The following is a 23798-nucleotide window of genomic DNA, read 5'->3' as shown; positions in this document are numbered from 1 at the left end:
CACCAAGTAGAAATACTACTTGAGCTTCCAAACATCCCTTGAACCAGTTTTGCCATGAGAGTCCACCATACCTACCTATAGATTGAGTAAGATCCTTCAAGTAAGTTGTCATCGGTGCATGCAATAAACATTGCTCTCTAAATATGTATGATCTATTAGTGCAAAGAAAATAAGCTTTATACGAACTTGTGATAGGGAAGAAATAAAAGCGACAGACTGCATAATAAAGGTCTTTATCACAAGCGGCAATATAAAGTGACATTCTTTTGCATTAAGATTTTGTGCATCCAACCATAAAAGCACATGACAACCTCTGCTTCCCTCTGCGAAGGGCCTATCTTTTACTTTTATCTTCTACCCTTATACGAGAGTCATGGTGATCATCACCTTTCCTTTTTACACTTTTTCCTTTGGCAAGCACTTTGTGTTGGAGCGATCCGGATATATATATATATCCACTTGGATGTAGGTTTTCATAAATTATTATTGTTGACATTACCCTTGAGGTAAAAGGTTGGGAGGCAAAACTATAAGCCCCTATCTTTCTCTGTGTCCGATTAAAACTTTGAACCCATAAATATCACATGAGTGTTAGCAATTGTGAAAGATTAAATGATAGTTGAGTATGTGGAGTTTGCTGAATCAAAGCTCTTACATAGACCCTTCCCGAAAATAAGATGAATTGCAATTGTTTGATGACTAAGAGCACTGTTTGTTAGTTTTCAAGAAAGTTTATGATCTATACTTTAACATGTGAATAGCTTGTTACTTGATCATGAAAATTTTTATGAGATGAGCTACTGTTATGACATATAATGATGCTAGAAAAGGTGATTGAAATTATCATTGATCAAACTTGTGCACCTGCTAGCATTCACACTTCATAAATTATTTCTTTTATCATTTACCTACTCGAGGACGAGCAGGAATTAAGCTTGGGGATGCTGATACGTCTCCAACGTATCTATAATTTATGAAGTGTTCATGCTATTATATTATCCATCTTAGATGTTTTATATGCATTTATATGCTATTTTATATGATTTTTGGGACTAACCTATTAACCTAGAGCCCAGTGCCAGTTTCTGTTTTTTCCTTGTTTTTGAGTTTTACAGAAAAGGAATACCAAACGGAGTCCAATTGACGTGCCAATTTTTGATGATTTTTTATGGACCAAAAGAAGCCCCTGGAGTTAAAGAGTTGGGCCAGAAGAGTCTCGGGCTGTCCACAAGGGTGGGGGGCGTGCCCACCCCCCTGGGCGTGGGCCCCTGCCTCGTGGACGACTCGGAGACCCTCCTAACGTGAAACCAACGCCAAAAATTCCTATAAATACAGAAACCCCCAGAAAATAACCTAGATCGGAAGTTCCGCCGCCGCAAGCCTCTGTAGCCACGAGAAATCAATCTAGGCCCTCTCTGGCACCCTGCCGGAGGGGGCCATCATCACCGGAGGCCATGGAGGAGGATCCCGGAGGGGCCATCATCGCCATGAAGGCCAAGGACCAGAGGGAGAACCTCTCCCCATCTAGAGGGAGGCCATGGAGGAGGAAGCACAAGGGGGAGAACCTCTCGTCCTCTCTCTCGGTGGCGCCAGGGTGCCATCGGGAGGGGAATCATCTCCGCGGTGATCGTCTTCATCAACATCACCATCATCATCACCATCCTCATCTATTTTACGCGGTCCACTCTCCCGCACCCCGCTGTAATACCTACTTGAACATGGTGCTTTATGCCACATATTATGATCCAATGATGCGTTGCCATCCTATGATGTTTTGAGTAGATATCCTTTGTCTTTGGGTTGATTGATGATCTAGATTGGTACGAGTTGTATGTTTTATTTTGGTGTTGTCCTATTGTGCCCTCCGTGTCACACAAGCGTGAGCGATTCCCGCTGTAGGGTGTTGCAATACATTCATGATTCGCTTATAGTGGGTTGCTTGAGTGACAGAAGCATAAACCCGAGTAAGGGGGTTATTGCGTATGGGATAAAGGGGACTTGATGCTTTAATGCTATGGTTGGGTTTTACCTTAATGATCTTTAGTAGTTGCGGATGCTTGCTAGAGTTCCAATCATAAGTGCATATGATCCAAGAAGAGAAAGTATGTTAGCTTATGCCTCTCCCTCATATGAAATTGCAATGACGACTACCGGTCTTGTTAACAATTGCCTAGGACAATTCCGCACACCGAACCATCATTATTCCACACTCGCTATGTATAATATTTAGTAATATATTCTAACTTTATGATAACAACACCTACTTTTATGTTTTAGCTCTCCGTTATCATTCAAAGTTATCCTCTTCATACCCACAACATAGTTTTATTTCTCGTTTCTAGTTGGAAGCAAACGTTCGGTGTACGTAGAGTCGTATTAGTAGCAGATAGGACTTGAGAGAATATTGATCTTACCTTTAGCTCCTTGTGGGTTCGACACTCCATACTTATCACTTCCACCTCTGGGAATTGCTACGATGATTCCCTGCACTTGGGGATTATCAGGGCTCCGTCGTGGCAAGGTATGCCGTGCAGGAACGGACGGCTGCTCGAACTCTCTCGGCGATTGCCAGCTCTTCGGCCATGGGTTGCCGACCATTTTCGGAGAAGCTTCGTTCGATTTGTGCGGTGACCACCACGAGCTGGGCATTGATGGCCTCGACATGGTAGTGGGTGGCTTCCATCAGGGCTAAGGCTGCCGCTGCGGAACGGACAGCTGCTGTGCCGCTCTCGCCAGTTGCTATCCCCGAGGCAGATGCTGTTGTCGCCGCCTGAGAAGCAATAGAGGCCGTTTGGGCTGCCTTGGCCGCCCAGACGCAAACTGCAGTCGCCCTCACGAAGCTTGTTAGCACGCGCCTGGCGGCTGCGGTCGCGCTCTCGCCGGAGTGGGCCGCCGAAGTTGCCCTCACGACATGGGTCCACATCCCCATCTTTCACCGGTGATGAATGAGCAGTGAAATGAATATTTGGGGAGTGTGCTAGTGTGCTTGACACGCCGGCTATGGACTGTAGCCGACGCACCTTCTCGTGTAAGCCATAGGCGTACTATACACCGACGGTGCTCCAAGATATTTTGTGCTGCATCTCACACGGTTGGTGATAATAAACTGTGTGCGATCTACTTGATTTTTCATCTTGATTTGAATTACATAATGGGGTCACAACGACAATGTACGGTGTTTGAATTGCTAGACCTTTTATCTGGATTGAACATGCAACTATATGTGTGTCGTAAAAGAATTGGAATTATTCAGGATTCGTTTGAACATTTTATACATTAAATTGGTTTTCTAGCCATTTCAGGTGCACAATTCAAAATTAAACTACATGCACATGCTCCAGTGCATATAAACAGGGTGAAAAATCAAATATGTGTCCTTGGTTGCATGCTTAGGTCCCATGCAAGAAATGGGAATGAATGTCGCAAACCCTGCCACGTCACTCGGCCGCAAATATTGAGATACCTGGTTTTTAAATTCTAGTAAATCCAAAACTCGTCTAAAATTCATGAAACTTTGCATGCTATCATGGAGCGGCATCAACATGCCGTGGTAAAAAAATTGTCCCATTTGGGGCAGGTTTGGGTATAAGCTTCTCACAAACTAGAGCTTCTCACAACAAGCGTGATGGTTTCGGTAGGGAACGTGCCACCTTTGGGGACGAAACGATATCCATAGCCTCTTATTGCTTTCAAAAAATTTCGAGTGTCAACATAGAACAACAGGAGTGTTGTGTTCAATTTTGGAAAATTATTCAGGGTTCGTTTGAACATTTTATACATTAAATTGGTTTTCTAGCCATTTCAGGTGCACAATTCAAATTTGAACAACATGCACATGCTCCAGTGCATATAAACGGGTTGAAAAATCGAATATGTGTCCTTGGTTGCATGCTTAGGTCCCATGCAAGAAATGGGAATGAATTTCAAACACCTTGCCACCGTCACTCGGCCGCAAACATTGAGATACCTGGTTTTTTAAATTCTAGTAAATCCAAAACTCGCCTGAAATTCATGAAACTTGGCATGCTATCATGGAGCGGCATCAACATGGCGTGGTAATTTTTTTCTCCCATTTGGGGCAAGTTTGGGTATAAGCTTCTCACAAACCAGAGCTTACCACAACAAGCGTGATGGTTTCGGTAGGGAACATACCACCTTTGGGGACGAGACGATATTTGTTGCCTCTTATAGCTTTCAAAAAATTTCGAGTTTCAACATAGAACAACATGAGTGTTGTGTTCAATTTTGGAATTTTTCGGGGTTCGTTTGGACAATTTTATACATTAACTGGGTTTCCCAGGCATTTTACGCGCATAATTCAAATTTGAACTACAGGCACATGCTCCAGTGCATATAAAGAGGTTGAAAAATCAAATATGTGTCCTTGGTTGCATGCTTAGGTCCCATGCAAGAAACGGGAATGAATTTCAAACACCCTGTCACCGTCACTCGGTCGTAAACATTGAGATACCTGGTTTTTAAATTCTAGTAAATCCAAAACTCGTCTGAAATTCATGAAACTTGGCATGCTATCATGGAGCATCATCAACATGCCGTGGTAAAAAATTCTCCCATTTGGGGCAGGTTTGGGTATAAGCTTCTCACAACAAGCGTGATGGTTTCGGTAGGGAACGTGACACCTTTGGGGACGAAACGATATCCATTGCCTCTTATTGCTTTTCCAAAAAAATTCGAGTGTCAACATAGAACAACAGGAGTGTTTTGTTCAATTTAGGAATTTTTCAGGGTTCGTTTGGACATTTCTATACATTAACTGGGTTTTCCAGGCATTTTATGCGCATAATTCAAATTTGAACTACATGCATATTCTCCAATGCATATAAACTGGTTGAAAAATCAAATTTGTGTCCTTGGTTGCATGCCTAGGTCCCATGCAAGAAATGGGAATGAATTTCAAACACCCTGCCACCGTCACTCGGCCGCAAACATTGAGATACATGGCTTTTAAATTCTAGTAAATCCAAAACTCGTCTGAAATTCATGAAACTTGGCATGCTGTCATGGAGCAGCATCAACATGCCGTGGTAGAAATTTTGTCCCATTTGGGGCAGGTTTTGGGTATAAGCTTCTCACAAACCTTAGCTTCTCACAACAAGCGTGATGGTTTCGGTAGGGAACGTGCCACCTTTGGGGACGAAACGATATCCGTTGCCTCTTATTGCTTTCAAAAAAATTCTAGTGTCAACATAGAACAACATGAGTGCTGTGTTTACTTTTGGATTTTTTGGGGTTCGTTTGGACATTTTTATACATTAACTGGGTTTTCTAGGCATTTCATGTGCATAATTCAAATTTGAACTACATGCACAAGCTCCAGTGCATATAAATTGTTGAAAAAACAAATCTATGTCCTTTGGGGCATGCTTAGGTCCCATGCAAGAAATGGGAATAAATTTCGAACACCAGGGCACTGTTGATTGACGGCAAAATGTTGAGATACTTTGTTTTTAAATTCTAGTAAATACAAACCTCGTCTGAAATTCATCGCAAACGTTTTAGTTAGAACACCCGTATGCAAACCGACAGATTCCCCAGGAAGCCAATGGAAAATGTGTCGAGCAGGATTTGTGCAGCTCTTGATCGCATACGTTTTAGATAGAACACCCGTATGCAAAGTGAGAGCTATGGTCTTCCCCCTTAAGTCGAGGGAAAATCTGCAGCGTAGGATTTGTGCATCCCTTCAATGATAACGGTTGTTTTGGATGACCTGTGTGCAACCACGTACAAACAATTTGGTAAGATTTGCATCTGTCATATTGGGTATGTTGCCATTTGTCAAACTGGAAAGATTTACATTTGTTGATCTAGTAACGTTATCATTTGTCAATCCTTGTAACACTGCGATTTGTCAAAATATGCAGCTAGAAATCACTAGCACTATCTAATTTTTGCAACTAAAATTCAGTAATTAAGCATAGATTTCATTCATAGATTAAGCAGTCGTTCTTAATATATATACAAACAGTTCAACTCGACAGCTGAACCGACCAAACTTCTCCCCAATTGTTGCCAACCACGTACTGAAATAGCTAGTTCAACTATATATACTAGCTAATTTTAAGTACGTTGTACAGTTCGACCACACATCTATAGTCAGATGAACTGAACAAAATAGCCCCTAAATACTACTACTACCACGGAGGGGCTTTGTGCTACTTCCGGCAGCCTGTCCTCTATCGAGCGCACTCAGTAAGAGGCAGAGGAGGAGGAGGAGGAGCCTACCGATGAGCTGGACAAATGCAATCCGGTGCCTACCGCTGCTGCACGTTCAGCGACGCTCGCCAGCTCGAACACCCACTGCCGCTCCAGACGATCCCTCTTGAAGCAGTCGGACTACTCGTAGATCTCCTGATTCCTCGCCTCTGCGTCGGCGTGTGCTGCGGCCGCAGCGGCGGTAAGGCTCTTTGCGTGCTCGACGAGGCGCTCCTCCTCCTCCCGCAGGAACTCGATGTAGCGTGCAAGGTCGCTGACGCACGTGCGGGCCTCCACCTCCGCCAGCCGCCTTCGGGCCGTGACGGCGGAGCGGGTTATAATCCCGGCGGTCAACGGTAGGCTAGCGGCCACGGCGGCCGACGATGGGGTGGCGGCCACGACCACCACCTGCCGCCTTCGGGCCGTGGTGGCGGAGCGGGCGATGGCCACGGTGGCCGGCAGTGGGGTGGCGGCCACGACGGCCACTTCCCGCCTTCGGGCCGCGGCGGCGGAGCGGGAGATGGCCCAGGCTTTCGATGGTGGTGTGGCGGCAACGGTGGCCGGCAACAGCTGTCGACGGGTAGCGGTGGCGGTGCGTGTGGTGGGTGTTCCGCGCAAACCCAACAGGGACGCCACGCGCACTACACTACGCCGGGGACTGCGCCGCCGCCGCGGTGTAGCCTCCCAGCTGGAGCTGTCCTTTGATGACGGTGGAGTGGCTGAGCGACGACGACGGACCGGTGCCATTGGCGATTGTGGGAGAAGCAGACGAGATAAGCTACAGGGAGGGAGGGGAAAATGCGATGCAGGACTCGCCGGCCGTGAGGGTTTTTATAGCAGGCCGGTAAGCATTGGGATTTTGGTTGATTTCACCGAGTCGGACGGGAAGCTTGCGCGGGAACTTGCGAGGTTGTGCGGCAATGGGCTCACTTATGATTCATTGGCGCCACCATTTGGCCAAAAGAACGCCCCCGCATGCTGCACAAGCTTGCGCTGTAAGAGCAACTCTAGCAGACCCCGCAAAACGCCCGGCCCGCAAAAATTCCGGCGAGTATGCGGGCTCGGGCCAATTTTCTGCCAGAACAGAGCCCGCATACTCGCCCGGCTCGCAGGCGGTGAAGTACGTCGACCTGTGCAGCTCCGGCGAAGAGGATTGAGCGTCCGGCTCCTCCACGTCGTCGTCCTTTTGCTGCGACCTCGCCGCCGTCAGATCCAACCCTCGTAGCACTAGTTTAACGTAGTATGTGGTATAACTATGCTTGTAGTTTGTTGATCATGTGATGAACTATGTTTGTGCAATTTCTCCCGCGAAAGTGTTTTTTCAAATTATGCAGCTTTAGATACGGGTTCTGCTAGGCCGCGCATGTTTTCAACCCGCAAATGCGATCTTCGTGAAACCGCAAACGCGTTTTGCGGGTCAAATTTTTGCGGGGTCTACTAGAGTTGCTCTAAGCCATCTGCGGCAGCGGGGTGATAAGACGTGCGAGAGGAGGACGAAAGGACACGTACACATACGGTTAATAAAAAAATTTGCGATTTAATTACCTACTATACCCCTGTCCTGGTTTATAAGTAGGATTTAACTAATAAAATACGAATGCATGTCGCCAAAGATTATATTGTTGGAGTCGTATTTGAACATAGTTTCCAGCTATACAATTTTTGTAACATGCATTAGCACTTTTTGGTTAAATTTAAGGTTATATACCAGCAAGCGTTTGCCCGCAACACACACGGATTATTCCATCACAAACAGCTCGGATGGATCAACTGTATGCCATGTATCGCACACGCAACTCTAATCTAATTCGTGCTTGATGTCTCCGACATCGCTCGCACAGTTCGTCCTATTTGCCATGTATCACTGTGCCGGCCTCTGCTCGCGTCCCTCGGCAAGCTCTGCTCGCCGTTAGGCGCCACAACGCGCTGTGGTCGCCGTTAGGCGCCGCGGAGCGCTCTGTCGCGTCCGTTGGCACGCTCTGCTCGCGTCCGTCGGTGTATATATATACATATATATATATATATATATATATGGTTGCTCGCCGTTGAGGCGACCGCGGAGCGCTCTGCTTGCCTCCCTCCGCGCGCGCTCTGCCAGCGGTTGGGCGTGCGCACGATCACGTCGGGGGCCCCATATGCATGCGGTTGCGCCGCGCGCGTTGCCGTGCGATGCAGTTACGTGCGGCTCGATGGAGTTACGCGTTGTAAATTAGAACTGCCATCAGGGCCTGCCGATATTCCTGGCCGTCCGGCTTCCCCTTTAATTCCCGCGGCCATTATAACCTTAGTCTCTTCAACCTTTCGATCGCGCCTCACAACACAACAAGCACACCCACGACGACACATAGAGAGGGGATGTCCAGCGGCGCTCCAATGGAGTTCGGCGAGCATAGAGTGGAGACCCACACGAGGGAGACGGATCTCTCGGTGGTGTACACCATCGACCTGGCCGTGGTGGACGACTACATCAGCAGCGTTGAGCAGTTGCTTGCTCGAGACAAGTACAAGGTGGTCGGCATCGACCTCCAATACACCGCCGGTCGTCCCGGCATAGATCAAAAGGTTGCCGTCGCCCGGTTGTGTGTGCGCCATCATGTCCTCATCTACCACTACTGCATGGCCACAGAGCCTTGCGACCGTTTCAACAGGTTTGTCAATAGCACCGACTACAAGTTCGCCACGGTGGAAACCACTGACGATGTAAAAGTGCTCAGTGTTACGGGCTTGGCCTTCAAGAACCTTGTCAAAATCCGTGACCACTACAGGGTCTGGGGCAGCATGAAAGAGGACTCCCTGGTTGAACTCGCCTCGTGCATCATCGACCCCTACTATGAAAAGATGAAGCAGGATGCCCAGAGAACAAGTCCCCTATCCTGGCACAGGGCCTGGATGCGGCAACTGGATGAGCCTCACCTCAGGTTCGCGGCCAAGAGCGTGTACACATGCTACAAGATGCACAGGCGGATCGTTGACATGAGGAAGTGCCTCGTTACCCAAATCGACGAGCCCGGATCGAGCCACAAGCAGAGCAAGCGTCACAAGAAGTAATGATGATCAGATGATCGTTTATGCTAGTTAATCATGCATGTAATATATAGTTTACTTTATTGGTGTGTGGAAATGTCATGTGTGTAGTAGCCACCTATGTAATTATGCATGTAATAGTTTACTTTGGTGTGTGCAAATGCCATGGTTGTAGTAGCCACCTATGTAAGTGGATGTTTAATTTGGTTATGCAAGCATGTCCTTATAAGTGTGTGTGTGTGTGTGTGTGTGTGTGTATGTTGTTGTTCTGTATGCAATCCCATCGCACAACACACACGACTTATTAGCAACAACCGTCTGTGTTATTATCGTTCTTCACACACATTTCTGATTACAAACATGTTTGCCACGTATTACACACATCTTGTTAAGTTGAACCGTTTCTGTTCTCATGTTTCAACGCAAATAGTTCATTCGAGTGAACCGCATGCCGTATATCGCACACACCTTGATCTGGCTGACCGCTTCTTTTGTGTTGCCTAATCACAAATAGTTCATCCGAGTGAACCATATGCTGTATATCGCACACACCTCCATCTGGCTGCCCGTTTCTTTTGTTCCTCCTCATCGCAAACAGTTAATTGAACCGAACCGTATGCCCTGCATTGCACACGCAACTAAAATCTGAACCGTGTTTGATGCATCCTCCATCGCAAACATTTTGCACCTTTTTGACGGGTTTTTTACACCACCGTTTGCGATTATTGCATCGCACACAGTTTCATCGAAGGGTCTCTGATCGTAGTGTCGCGTTAGCAGCATCCTGCAGTAGTGTTCGGATCTGTGATAGAAGGTGTACCCAATAGTCTCCTTTGGGTATCCTATGAAGATGCATTTCTCCGATTTGGGTTCGAGCTTATCAGGTTGAAGCTTTTTCACATAAGCATCGTAGCCCCAAACTTTAAGAAACGACGGCTTAGGTTTCTTGCTAAACCACAGTTCATACAGTGTCGTCTCAACGGATTTAGACGGTGCCCTATTTAAAGTGAATGCAGTTATCTCTAATGCATAACCCCAAAAACGATAGTGGTAAATCGGTAAGAGACATCATAGATCGCACCATTATCTAATAAAGTACGGTTACACAGCATTACGTTGAGGTGTTCCAGGTGGCGTGAGTTGTGAAACTATTCCACATTGTTTTAAATGAAGGACAAAACTCGTAACTCAAATATTTGCCTCTGCGATCAGATCGTAGAAACTTTGTTCTCTTGTTACGATAATTCTCCACTTCACTCTGAAATTCTTTGAACTTTTCAACTGTTTCAGACTTTTGTTTCATTAAGTAGATATACCCATATCTGACCGAATCATCTGTGAAGGTTAGAAAATAATGATACCCGCCGCGAGCCTTAACACTCATCGGACCGCATACATTGGTATGTATTATTTCCAATAAGTCAGTAGCTCGATCCATTGTTCCGGAGAACGGAGTTTTAGTCATCTTGCCCATGAGGCATGGTTCGCAAGCATCAAATGATTCATAATCAAGTGATTCCAAAAGCCCATCAACATGGAGTTTCTTCATGTGCTTTACACCAATATGACCTAAACGGCAGTGCCACAAATAAGTTGCACTATCATTATTAACTTTGCATCTTTTGGCTTCAATATTATGAATATGTGTATCACTACGATCGAGATCCAACAAACTATTTTCATTGGGTGTATGACCATCGAAGGTTTTATTCATGTAAACAGAACAACAATTATTCTCTGACTTTAAATGAATAACCGTATTGCAATAAACATGATCAAATCATATTCATGCTCAACGCAAACACCAAATAACATTTATTTAGGTTCAACACTAATCCTGAAAGTATAGAGAGTATGCGATGATGATCATATCAATCTTGGAACCACTTCCAACACACATCGTCACTTCACCCTTAACTAGTCTCTGTTCATTCTGCAACTCCTGTTTCGAGTTACTAATCTTAGCAACTGAACCGATATCAAATACCCAGGGGTTTCTACGAACACTAGTAAAGTACACATCAATAATCTGTATATCAAATATACCTTTGTTCACTTTGCCATCCTTATTATCCGCCAAATACTTGGGGCAGTTCCGCTTCCAGTGACCAGTCCCTTTGCAGTAGAAGCACTCAGTCTCAGGCTTAGGTCCAGACTTGGCTTCTTCACTTGAGCGGCAACTTGCTTGCCATTCTTCTTGAAGTTCCCCTTCTTCCCTTTACCCCTTTTCTTGAAACTAGTGGTCTTGTTGACCATCAACACTTGATGCTCCTTCTTGATTTCTACCTCCGCAGCCTTTAGCATCGCGAAGAGCTCGGGAATAGTCTTGTTCATCCCTTGCATATTATAGTTCATCACAAAGCTTTTGTAGCTTGGTGGCAGTGATTGAAGAACTCTGTCAATGACACTATCATCAGGAAGATTAACTCCTAGTTGAGCCAAGTGGTTGTGGTACCCAGACATTCTGAGTATATGTTCACTGACAGAACTATTCTCCTCCATCTTGCAGCTATAGAATTTATTGGAGACTTCATATCTCTCAATCCCGGCATTTGCTTGAAATATTAACTTCAACTCCTGGAACATCTCATATGCTCCATGACGTTCAAAACGTCGTTGAAGTCCCGGTTCTAAGCCGTAAAGCATGGCACACTGAACTATCGAGTAGTCATCAGCTTTGCTCTGCCAGACGTTCACAACGTCCGGGGTTGCTCCTGCAGCGGGTCTTGCACCTAGCGGTGCTTCCAGAACGTAATTCTTTTGTGCTGCAATGAGGATAATCCTCAAGTTATGGACCCAGTCCGTGTAGTTGCTACCATCATCTTTCAACTTAGCTTTCTCTAGGAACGCATTAAAATTCAAAGGAACAGTAGCATGGGCCATTGATCTACAACAACATAGACATGCAAAATACTATCAGGTACTAAGTTCATGATAAATTAAAGTTCAATTAATCATATTACTTAAGAACTCCCACTTAGATAGACATCCCTCTAATCATCTAAGTGATCACGTGATCCAAATCAACTAAACCATGTCCGATCATCACGTGAGATGGAGTAGTTTTCAATGGTAAACATCACTATGTTGATCATATCTACTATATGATTCACGCTCGACCTTTCGGTCTCAGTGTTCCGAGGCCATATTTGCATATGTTAGGCTCGTCAAGTTTAACCCGAGTATTCTGCGTGTGCAAAACTGGCTTGCACCCGTTGTATGTGAACGTAGAGCTTATCACACCCGATCATCACGTGGTGTCTCGGCACGACAAACTATAGCAACGGTGCATACTCAGGGAGAACACTTGTACTTTCAAATTTAGTGAGAGATCATCTTATAATGCTACCGCCGTACTAAGCAAAATAAGATGCATAAAGGATAAACATCACATGCAATCAATATAAGTGATATGATATGGCCATCATCATCTTGTGCCTTTGATCTCCATCTCCAAAGCACCGTCATGATCACCATCGTCACCGGCTTGACACCTTGATCTCCATCGAAGCATCCTTGTCGTCTCGCCAACTATTGCTTCTACGACTATCGCTACCGCTTAGTGATAAAGTAAAGCAATTACATGGCGATTGCATTTCATACAATAAAGCGACAACCATAAGGCTCTTGCCAGTTGCCGATAACTTTTACAAAACATGATCATCACATACAACAATTTATATATCATCACGTCTTGACCATATCACATCACAACAAGCCCTGCAAAAACAAGTTAGACGTCCTCTACTTTGTTGTGGCAAGTTTTACGTGACTGCTACGGGCTTAGCAAGAACCATTCTTACCTACGCATGAAAACCACAACGATCTTTCGTCAAGTGTGTTGTTTTAACCTTCAACAAGGACCGGGCGTAGTCACACTCGATTCAACTAAAGCTGGAGAAACAGACACCCACTAGCCACCTGTGTGCGAAGCACGTCGGTAGAACCAGTCCCATGAACGCAGTCATGTAATGTCGGTCTGGGCCGCTTCATCCAACAATACCATCGAATCAAAGTACGACATGCTGGTAAGCAGTGTGACTATTATCGCCCACAACTTTTTGTGTTCTACTCGTGCATATAACATCTACGCATAAACCTGGCTCTGATACCACTGTAGGGGAACGCAGTAATTTCAAAAAATTTCCTACAATCACGCAAGATCTATCTAGCAGATGCATAGCAACGAGAGGGGAGAGTGTGTCCATGTACCCTCGTAGACCAAAAGCGGAAGCGTTTTATTAACGCGGTTGATGTAGTCGTACGTCTTCACGATCCGACCGATCCTAGCACCGAACGTACGGCACCTCCGTGTTCAGCACACGTTCAGCTCGATGATGTCCCTCGTACTCTTGATCCAGTTGAGGCCGAGGGAGAGTTTCGTCAGCACGACGGCGTGGTGACGGTGATGATGAAGTTACCGGCGCAGGGCTTCGCCTAAGCACTACGACGATATGACCGAGGTGTGTAACTGTGGAGGGGGCACTGCACACGGCTAAGACTAATCTTGGGTGCCTTTGGGGTGCTCCCCTCCCCCATATATAAAGGAGGGAGGGATGAGGCGGCCGGCCTAGGGGGCGCGCCAAGCATAGGGAGTCCTACTAGGACTCCCAAGTCCTAGTAGGATTCCCTTTCCTATTCGGAGTAGGAGAGAAGGAAAGAGAGGGAGAGGGAGAAGGAAAGGGGGGGCCGCGCCCCCACCCCTTGTCCAATTCGGTTTGGGCAGGGAGAGGCACGCGCCACCTCTTGGCCCTTCTCCCCTCTCTCCACTAAAGCCCAATAAGGCCCATACTTCTCCCGGTGAATTCCCGTAACTCCCCGGTACTCCGAAAAAAACCAGAATCACTCGTAACCTTTCCGATGTCCGAATATAGCCTTCCAATATATGAATCTTTACCTCTTGACCATTTCGAGACTCCTCGTCATGCCATGATCTCATCCGGGACTCCGAACAAACTTCGGTCATCAAATCACATAACTCATAATACAAATCGTCATCGAACGTTAAGCGTGCCGACCCTACGGGTTCGAGAACTATGTAGACATGACTGAGACATATCTCCGGTCAATAACCAATAGCGGAACCTGGATGCTCATATTGGCTCCTACATATTCTACGAAGATCTTTATCGGTCAAACCGCATAATAACATACGTTGTTCCCTTTGTCATCGGTATTTTATTTGCCCGAGATTCGATCGTCGGTATCATCATACCTAGTTCAATCTCGTTACCGGCAAGTCTCTTTACTTGTTCCGTAATGCATCATCTCGCAACTAACTCATTAGTCACATTGCTTGCAAGGCTTATAGTGATGTGCATTACCGAGAGGGCCCAGAGATACCTCTCCGATACACGGAGTGACAAATCCTAATCTTGATCTATGCCAACCCAAAAAACACCTTCGGAGACACCTGTAGAGCATCTTTATAATCACCCAGTTACGTTGTGACGTTTGATAGCACACAAGGTGTTCCTCCGGTATTCGGGAGTTGCATAATCTCATAGTCAGAGGAACATGTATAAGTCATGAAGAAAGCAATAGCAATAAACTAAATGATCATAATGCTAAGCTAACGGATGGGTCTTGTCCATCACATCATTCTGTAATGATGTGATCCCGTTCATCAAATGACAACACATGTCTATGGCTAGGAAACTTAACCATCTTTGATTAACGAGCTAGTCAAGTAGAGGCATACTAGGGACACTTTGTTTTGTCTATGTAGTCACACATGTATCAAGTTTCCGGTTAATACAATTCTAGCATGAATAATAAACATCTATCATGATATAAGGAAATAAAATAATAACTTCATTATTGCCTCTAGGGCATATTTCCTTCAGAATTGTGCTCTGAATTGTTTCATCTTGATCACAAAAACAACATTTTGTGTTACCCTGCAAATTACGTTTTGCAAGATTATCATCGGTAAGAACTACCCCGCTCTACAAGAACCACACGAAGACTTCTATTTTAGAAGGGACCTTTTTTCGCATATGCTTTATGTGAAAATAGGCCTAGAATTCATAAGATCGGCATACATAGACTTCACAGCGAATTGTGAAGACACCATTGGTGCTCACATACACCAGAACATATTTAGCCTCTGGGTAGCTTGATCGACACTGACCTACTAACTAAATGGATCCACCTAGTCCATTTGTCACCAAGTAAAGCTCTGCAGAATTGAATATTCAATGGGCTAGCCCCCAAAACAGAGGCCACCGAGGAGTCCTTCCTTAACAAAATATTGTACTGGGTAGGATACTGAAGAGCTAATGGGGAGTCACCCAGCCAGGTATCTTAGCAGAAACTCATTGATTGGCCATCACTAACCATAAACGAACCTCTCATAAAAAATGATGACTTGTCCTCCATCAAGTCCGTCCAAAACGGCGATTCAGTAGACTTCACATCAACTTGGGATATCATTTTAGAGTACAGGTATTTGTTATGCAATAACTCTTCCCAAACACCCTCCTCCTTAAGCAACTTCTGCACCCATTTGCCGGGTAAGCACTTGTTTTCCCGTACAAGGTTTTAAATGCACAACCCACCTTGATCCTTAGGCCTGCACAAAATATCCATTTAGCAAGTTTGTACTTTCGCTTCTGCTCCTCGCATTGCCAGAAGAACCTAAAACGGTAAACGTCTAGCTTTTTTTAACACTCCTTTAGGTATTTCAAGGAAAGAGGGCATGATAATCGGTAGGCTACTAAGAACAACATTGGTGAGAGTAAGTCGTCCTCCATATAATAGAAGCTTACTTTTGCAACTGCTAAGACTTTCTCATGACCATCGTTATCCCTCATGAGTTATGTCATTCAAGACCACCACCTCGCCGCAGGAGAGAAACATTCATAACATCACCATGTCCTTGGGTGGCAGCGAGGGGAGAGAGGGAGTAGGAGAACGGCCGCGTCGGTAGGGTTTCGTGATTGGCATATCCAAGGTGATCTCCCTTGCTTACTGGTGCAATCAGAATTTCAAACGGTGCCCAGTACTATCAGGTTGTTTCCCGAGTGCAGTTCATCGGGCACTAGTAGGTAAGAGCAACTCTAGCAGACCCTGCATCCCATCGGCCCGCAAAACGCGTTTGCAGTTTGCGCAAAACCGCTTTTGTGGGCTGGCTCAGGCTGGCACAGATGCAGACCCCCCAAACGGATCTGTAAAAAAGTATATTCGCGTTCGGCTGCTGCCGCCCCTTCCTCCAGCCGGCCGCGCCGGCCATGCCGGCCGCGCCCAACCCCGTCGGCCGCGCCCCGTCGCCCGCAGGCCATGCCCCGTCGCCCGTCGGCCGCGTCCCGTCGCCCGTCGGCCGTGCCCCGCCCCTGCTGGCCGCGCCCCATCACCTCGCCGGCCACGCCCCGTCGCCTCTGCCGTCCGCGCACAGCTTGCCGGCCACGCCCCGTCGCCTTCGTCGTCCGCGCCTTGCTCTATTGCCAGCCAAGTCATGCCCCTTTGCCTGCCGCGTCGGGAGGATTCCGGCGGCCAGGCTGAGGTCATGGGAGGCCACGACGATGTCGAGCTCATCCAATTCGAACCGGCGGCGATCGATTGCGGCGTCTAGCGGCCTTTTCCGATGTGCGGTGATGAACTCGGGCGAGTTTAGGGCGGATTTCGGCAAACTCCGTGGCGGCGTGTTTGCTCCGACGAGGTTTGACCGGTATACGGGGCCCCCTATATTCGGCCTTCCAACCTCCAAAGATAAGAGTTTCGGGTGTGCATTTACGGTGGCCCTTAAAAATTTTACGGGTTGGACTATTTTTACGGTTTCTGTTCTGCCAACTTTTTCCTCCAAAACTATAAAATGCAAAAATTTTGCGGGTTTGACCACTTATGCGGGGTCTGCTAGAGATGCTCTAAACATTTCACTAGGCAAACAACTCTTTATCAAGTGCTTTTTTTTGGCACTCGTCATAAAAATTCTTTGCCGAGTGTTTTTTTTTTGCATTACCGAGTGTCTTTTTTTTTTTTGCATTGCCGAGTGTCATTATTTTTGCACTCGGCAAACGCTTATTTTTTTTTCTTCTTCTTTCTCTTTGGCAAGTGCCTTTTTTCACTAGGCAAACACTTCTTTTTTCCGTTTTCTTTTCTTTTGTGCATTATTTTTTTCTCTCTATGTTTTGTTCTTTCTACATCATTTATTTATTTTCTTCCAACCTCCCTATCTCCTTTGTAGGCATTAAGTGAACTTTTAGACATAAGAGATTTAGTGAATATAATTAAAATTTAAACTTGGCAAATTGGGTTAATAAATCTTATTTGTGTTCTTGAGTCCATGTTTTGGCCTTATCGAAGAAAAGGAAAGGAATTTCAAACATGAGGATGCCAAGAATCAACCAGGAACATGGAGTATATTATTTTTTAATTTCAAAAAATACAAACAAAGTCCAAAAAGCATGAAATTTGATATGGTTCTCTCGCATGACACCTAAAGGCTATGTAAAAAAAATTGAGAAGATTTTGCAAAAGTTGTGACATACACTGCTAAAAAACCGAACCACCTTGAAGTAAGAGACATGGTTTCAAGAGGGAATGAGTCGGGTTCAAGGCGATACGACTGATAATTCATCTGTTGGCCTTAGAAAAATACACTCAACATACATCATAACATGATCCATGTCAAAATTTGGCATCTTTCGTGGTCCTTTTTTTTATATTTATAAGACATTAAGTGTATGTCTAGATTGTTAGTGAATATAATAATAATTTTAACATCAAATGCAAGAAAAGATTGGTAAAATTGGGTTGATGAATCATATTTGTGTTCTTGAGTCCATATTTAGGCCTTATCCAAGAAAATAAAAGGAATTTCAAACATAAGGATCTCAAGACTCGACCCAGAACATGGAGTTTATGATTTTTTTTTTCATTTCAAAAAATGCAAATGAAGTCCGAAAAGCATGAAACTTGACATGATGCCCTCGCATGACACCGACAGGTTGTGAAAATTGAGAACTATGCTCGGTTCAGATCGATAACTAAAGCCTTTTTTACAACTTAAAGTACCTCTGCAGCTGGCCCAGAAAACAAAAGACCCGTCAATAACCATTTGGAAATGCGAAGATAGAGAACTATGTCACAATCAGTAAGTAAGATGATGTGGGTGAGGAATCTTCCATCACAATTCATTACCAATCAAAGTTAGTAGGTGCAAGGGGTGCGTTTTCTACCCATACATTCAGATTCGTATTTGTCACATTAGCCAGGCGCGCAACATCATTGGCCCCGCGAAACGTAAGCTCATAAGGCCAGTCGCTTAAAATCTTGAGCAAGTCGGCATGCATGAGTGTTTGGCGCTAACAGATATATTTTGTACGTGGTTTTTTTAAACATCCAACTCCTTTGTATGCGCGGATGCCAGAAAAGCAACCTATACAATGTGAAAACCATCAAAACAGTCATGATTTAATCCCTAGCGTCCTGGCCTAATCGTCAGCATTGTACAACCCTAAAAAAATTGAAGAACTTAATAAAGGTTCGCTGTACTAGAACTTTAACTAATGTCAGCTGATAATGCCATCGAGTTAATAGGTTTTGCTTATTGGTGGGAGTTATAATGAAGTTATATACTATATAATAAAGAGGCATTTGCTTGTTTTACAGCTTAAAGTACCTCTTTATTCATTACCAATCAAAGTTACTAGGTGCTAGGATGGAAGGTATTCTCCTAAGACTAGCCACAGTGGGGAGTAACTTAAACTAGTAACATAGTTACTACCTCTATAGTGGGAAGTAACATATGTGTGGTGACATGCAATACATCATTTATTAGGTTATAGACTCATCTTGGCTTGGTATGTGTGATGTTACTCATACTACTAGTAACTAGCTATATATGTTACCACATGCCTCTCTTTCTTTATTAATTGCTTGCCACATCATTTATTTTATTTAGATATGTGTGATGTTACCACCTATGTTACTCCCACTACGGGTAGTCTAAGGCCATCTTCAACACAGGGGCGATTAAATCCTGAGCAAGTCAGCACGCATAAGCGTCTGGCGCTCACAGCTACTCCCTCCCTCCGGAAATACTTGTCGGAAAAATGGATGTATCTAGATGTATTTTAGTTCTAGATACATCTATTTTTATCCATTTCTCCGACAAGTATTTTCGGACGGAGGGGTATATTTTGTATGCATTTTTAAAACGTTCAACTCCTTCGTATGGGTCAATACGACGGGAAAACGGCCAAAACGACCAGGATTTAATGCCTAGCGCCCTTGCCTAAGTCGTCCGCATTGTAGGTGCCCTAAGAAAACTGAAGACCTTAATAAAGATCCAATTGTACTAGAGTTCCACTTAGTATCGGCTGAGAATGCCATCGAGTTAATAGGTCTTGCTTATTGGTGAGGGTTGTCGGTCATATAGAATCAAACCTAATAAATGGCTGAGGTACGTACGTACCATGCTGTTTTCTTTTTATGACTTGTATATAGGAATACCATGGTTTGTTGGGGGGACGTACTATAAGGCAGGTGCTGTGGGGAAATACAGCTTTAGTTTCTGGTTGTATATATACACCCTATATGACGAATTTTTTTAAATAATTAAAAAGAAAGTCAAAATAGTTCAGAAGTTTTTTTAGAATAAACTTGACTTACTTTTGCACTAGTATATAAATTTCCAATTGAGACGAGGAGTTGAGGCACGAGCAGGTAGCACCAACACCCACTGGTGGTCGAGAGTCGAGAGGAGGATGGCATGGTTCGCCTCACTGGCCCTTCTTGGCGCCCTCCACGTAGCCGCCTTGGCGTTCCCCGTCCTCTCGCACCTGGCCCTCTGCCTGCGCCGGCACAAGGACCTCCGACGCCGCTACGGCGCGTGGGCCGTCGTCACCGGGCCAACATCCGGCATGGGGCGGTCCACGGCCCTGGAGCTCGCGCGCAGGGGGATGAACCTCGTCCTCGTCGGCCGCAACCCGGCCAAGCTCCGGGACATCTCCGCGGCCATATCCAAGGCCGCTCCCGCCGTCCAGACCAAGACCGTCGTGTTGGACCTGTCGCTCGTCTCCACCGCTCAGGGTGAGAAATTAACACTACGCACACAAGAATGCATGCATCCATCATTCATCTAAGCTCATCTGATGTACTACTAAAATGGATATCCGGCAGGCGACGAGGCGATGCGGCGGCTACGGCGGACCGTGGAGGCGCTGGACGTGGGCGTGCTGGTGAACAACGCCGGGGTGCTGGATCCCCCCGCGGCGTTCCTGCACGACGCCGGCGTGGAGGCGTGGGTGGACATGATACGGGTGAACCTGCTGGCGCTGACCGAGGTGACGGCGGCGGTGATTCCGGGGATGGTGGAGCGCCGGAGGGGAGCTGTGGTGAACTTCGGCTCGATGTCATCGGAGGCCCTCCCCTCCTTGCCCCTCTACACCATGTACGCCGCCACGAAACGGTACGGGGTGCCAAGCAGATGTAGAACTAGCTAGGCACGTACCTACTCCGTAGTAGTAGAAGAGTACTCATGAAGCGACTTTGTTTTCCGATTCCTTCCATGCAGCTACGTTGCTCGGTTCTCTAAGTGCCTTCACCTCGAGTATAGAAGCAAAGGAATCGATGTGCAATGCCAGGTAAAGTAAATTCACCTCCCATGCATGATCAATCTATATGCACTGCCACTGTGCCGGCCGCTTATAACAATCCTATGTGTAGGCACCGTTCTTCGTGACCGGCGCCATGGCGTCGGGCTTCTCGGAGGCCAAGCTCTTCGCGCCGTTGACGCCGACGCCCGACGACTACGCGCGCGCAGCAGTGCGCTGGATCGGCCACGGCGCGCTCTGCGTGCCCAACTTGCGGCACCAGATCGCGTGGTTCATAGCCTACGTCGTGCCCGACTGGTTGCTCGAGGAGCTCCTCCTGCGTGAGCACCTGTGGCAGAGGAAGGAGCTACGGAGGATGAGGCCGTTGCCGCGTGCCCCAGCCGGGAGTCGGGACCTAGTAAGCTACACATGCACCAGCGGCTGCCTCAGTTGAGTGCTGAATGGCTGCGTGAAGCGGAGGACCCAGGATTTGGGAATGATGAACATGGCTGAACTCTAACGCCCTTCTCAATAATCTACGTAGTTGGGAGAAGTCATCAGCATACATTCTTGCAAGTTCAGTTAATTTGTCATTGTCATAGTTGGCAAAAGATTTTTCGGATACGCGCCTCTGCTGAGTAGATCTCTTAGCAAAATGATTATTCAACTCAACAATAATTTGATCAAGCGCCACATTAAATATTTCAAGAGGGAAATGATCATAGTAAGCTACTAACTGGCTGCCATGACTCCTCTAATCTATAACTGACATTTCATCTTTCATAATTTTTTTTAAAAAGGAGCGCTTTATTACTTAAAAAGTTTAAGCATTACACCCGGCCTCTGCATAACTATGATGCACACAGCTAAATAAGTTCTCTCAAACAAACGAAAATTAAGAAGGCGAAATACAAAGAAACAGAGTATGTATAACGCCTAAAGCGGAGGTGGGCCAATCATAAAATCATGCTGCCACCCATGTTGGGTAAAAGTATCCCTCGCCGTATCCTCCAATCGTGTACACACCTCCGTAAACAGGCCTCGATTCTCCACACGTTGTAGAGAGGACCATAAACGAAGAGTCCCGGTACACCTGTAGATAACCTGCATCAGAGAAGTACTTTTATCGTTAAACACCTTATCATCTCTACATAGCCAAAGCGACCAAATAACGGCAAGCGCTCCCACCCTAAGAATAGTTCTGAACCTGTAATCTATCCCATGTAACCAGTTGCCAAATACATTAGCAACACTACAAGGAGGATACAAGCTAGAAGCTATCTGGATGACTGACCATATAGAACGAACCAATTTGCATTGGAAGAATAAATGTTTTATTGTCTCATCATGGTGACAAAAGACACATTACGGGCTTCCATGCTAATTCCTCTTAATAAGGTTATCTTTAGTAAGAATGACTCCGCGACGAAGATACCATGCAAAGATTTTATTCTTTAGAGGTATCTTCATCTTCCAGATCTTCTTATTATTATCAACTGGCACATCAGACTGGATTAACGCTCTATACATAGACTCCACTGAGAATTGTCCATTCCCATGTAGGTTCCATCGAAATACATCAGACCCATATGACAAATGCACCGTGGACAACCGCTGGAGCAGGATATATCATGATTGAAGTCTGGGTCCAATTAAATCTCTTCTGAACGTCACATTTGGCGGAAATGATTCCATTACCGTGGCGATAGTATCACCCTTATGACGCACAATGTTGTATAGAGCCGGATATTGTTCTCGGAGTGTGGCATTTCCTAGCCGTCCTTAATTGAGAAGGATCCATACACTAGTAGAAAACAGGGCTTAGGTCACACGGCAGTTTTCACATTAGCCCCGGTTCAGTCACGAACCGGGACTAATGTGAGCATTGGTCGCGGTTCGTGAGCCCAGGGGGCCGGCCGGGGCCTCGTGGGCATTGGTCCCGGTTCGTATGGACCCTTTGGTCCCGGTTGGTGGTACAAACCGGCACCAATGGGCCACGCTCCTGGCCCACCACCATTTAGTCCCGGTTCATCCACAAACCGGGACTAAAGGGCTGGTCCTAGTTGCGGCCAGTGTTTAGTCCCACCTCGCCAACCGAAGGGCGCTCACACCAGTTTATAAGCCCGTCCCTCTATGCCTTGTTGAGCTTCTATTAAAGTGAAAATAGATGCCCTTATACAGGAAATTTGACTTAAATTCATAGTAAATTTCATAGAAATTTAGTATGAATTTAGGTTGAATTTTCTCTATAAGTGCATCTATGTTCATTTTTTATATTTATAAAATAAATAAACCTTAATAAAATAAATAAAACTAAATAAACCTTAATAAAATAAAATAAAATAAACTATAGTAACTACAATAAATAAACCTTAATTAATTAAGTAAAAATAGCAGCAAGTAAAATAAATAAAAATAGCAGCAGTAAAATAAATAAAAATAAAATAATTAAAGTAAAAGCCATAAGTAATTAGAAATAAAATAAATAAGTTTTTTGTTGTAAGTAGAAAGAAAACCTTTTCAGAGTTCATTTGAAATGCTTTTCAATTTTAGGGTCTTATAGCTCAAAATAATTCGTAAATGCATGAAAAATAACAAATGAAGTCAGAAAGGATTGACAAATGATGATGTGGCTTTGAATGGTGCATTTTGAACACACAAAAAGTCAGGAGTTCAAATAAGTTTTAATAAATGAAATCCCTTTGTAACAGACGAGTTTCCGGATGAAATCCTGATACTTTGAAAGAGATTGTCCGTTTTGTACACAAAGTGCATCCAGTTTTTGCCGTAACCCTCTCAACTTTCTTGCACATGCTATGTGGACGAAATGATGATATCATGCCAACTTTCAACCTTTTCAGAGTTCATTTGAAATGCTTTTCAATTTTAGGGTCTTATAGCTCAAAATAATTAGTAAATACATGAGAAATAACAAATGAAGTCCGAAAGGATTGAAAAATGATGATGTGGCTTTGAATGGTGCATTTTGAACACACAAAAATTCAGGAGTTCAAATAAGTTTTA

At 45.2% G+C, this 23798-nt stretch overlaps 1 protein-coding gene across 1 annotated transcript; it reads left to right on the top strand.

Annotated features, from left to right (window-relative positions):
- Window positions 1-19914: 19914 nt before the first annotated feature.
- Window positions 19915-21398, top strand: LOC109772730 (very-long-chain 3-oxoacyl-CoA reductase 1-like). Its single transcript, XM_020331429.3, has 4 exons — window positions 19915-20271; window positions 20362-20650; window positions 20756-20825; window positions 20908-21398. Exons 1-4 carry the CDS (start codon window positions 19947-19949, stop codon window positions 21226-21228), a joined length of 1005 nt encoding a protein of 334 aa, XP_020187018.1. The 5' UTR covers window positions 19915-19946; the 3' UTR covers window positions 21229-21398.
- Window positions 21399-23798: the final 2400 nt, after the last annotated feature.

Source organism: Aegilops tauschii, chromosome 7, assembly GCF_002575655.3.
Source record: "Aegilops tauschii subsp. strangulata cultivar AL8/78 chromosome 7, Aet v6.0, whole genome shotgun sequence".
NCBI lineage: Eukaryota > Viridiplantae > Streptophyta > Magnoliopsida > Poales > Poaceae > Aegilops > Aegilops tauschii.
This window is presented reverse-complemented; position numbering and strand designations above follow the sequence as displayed.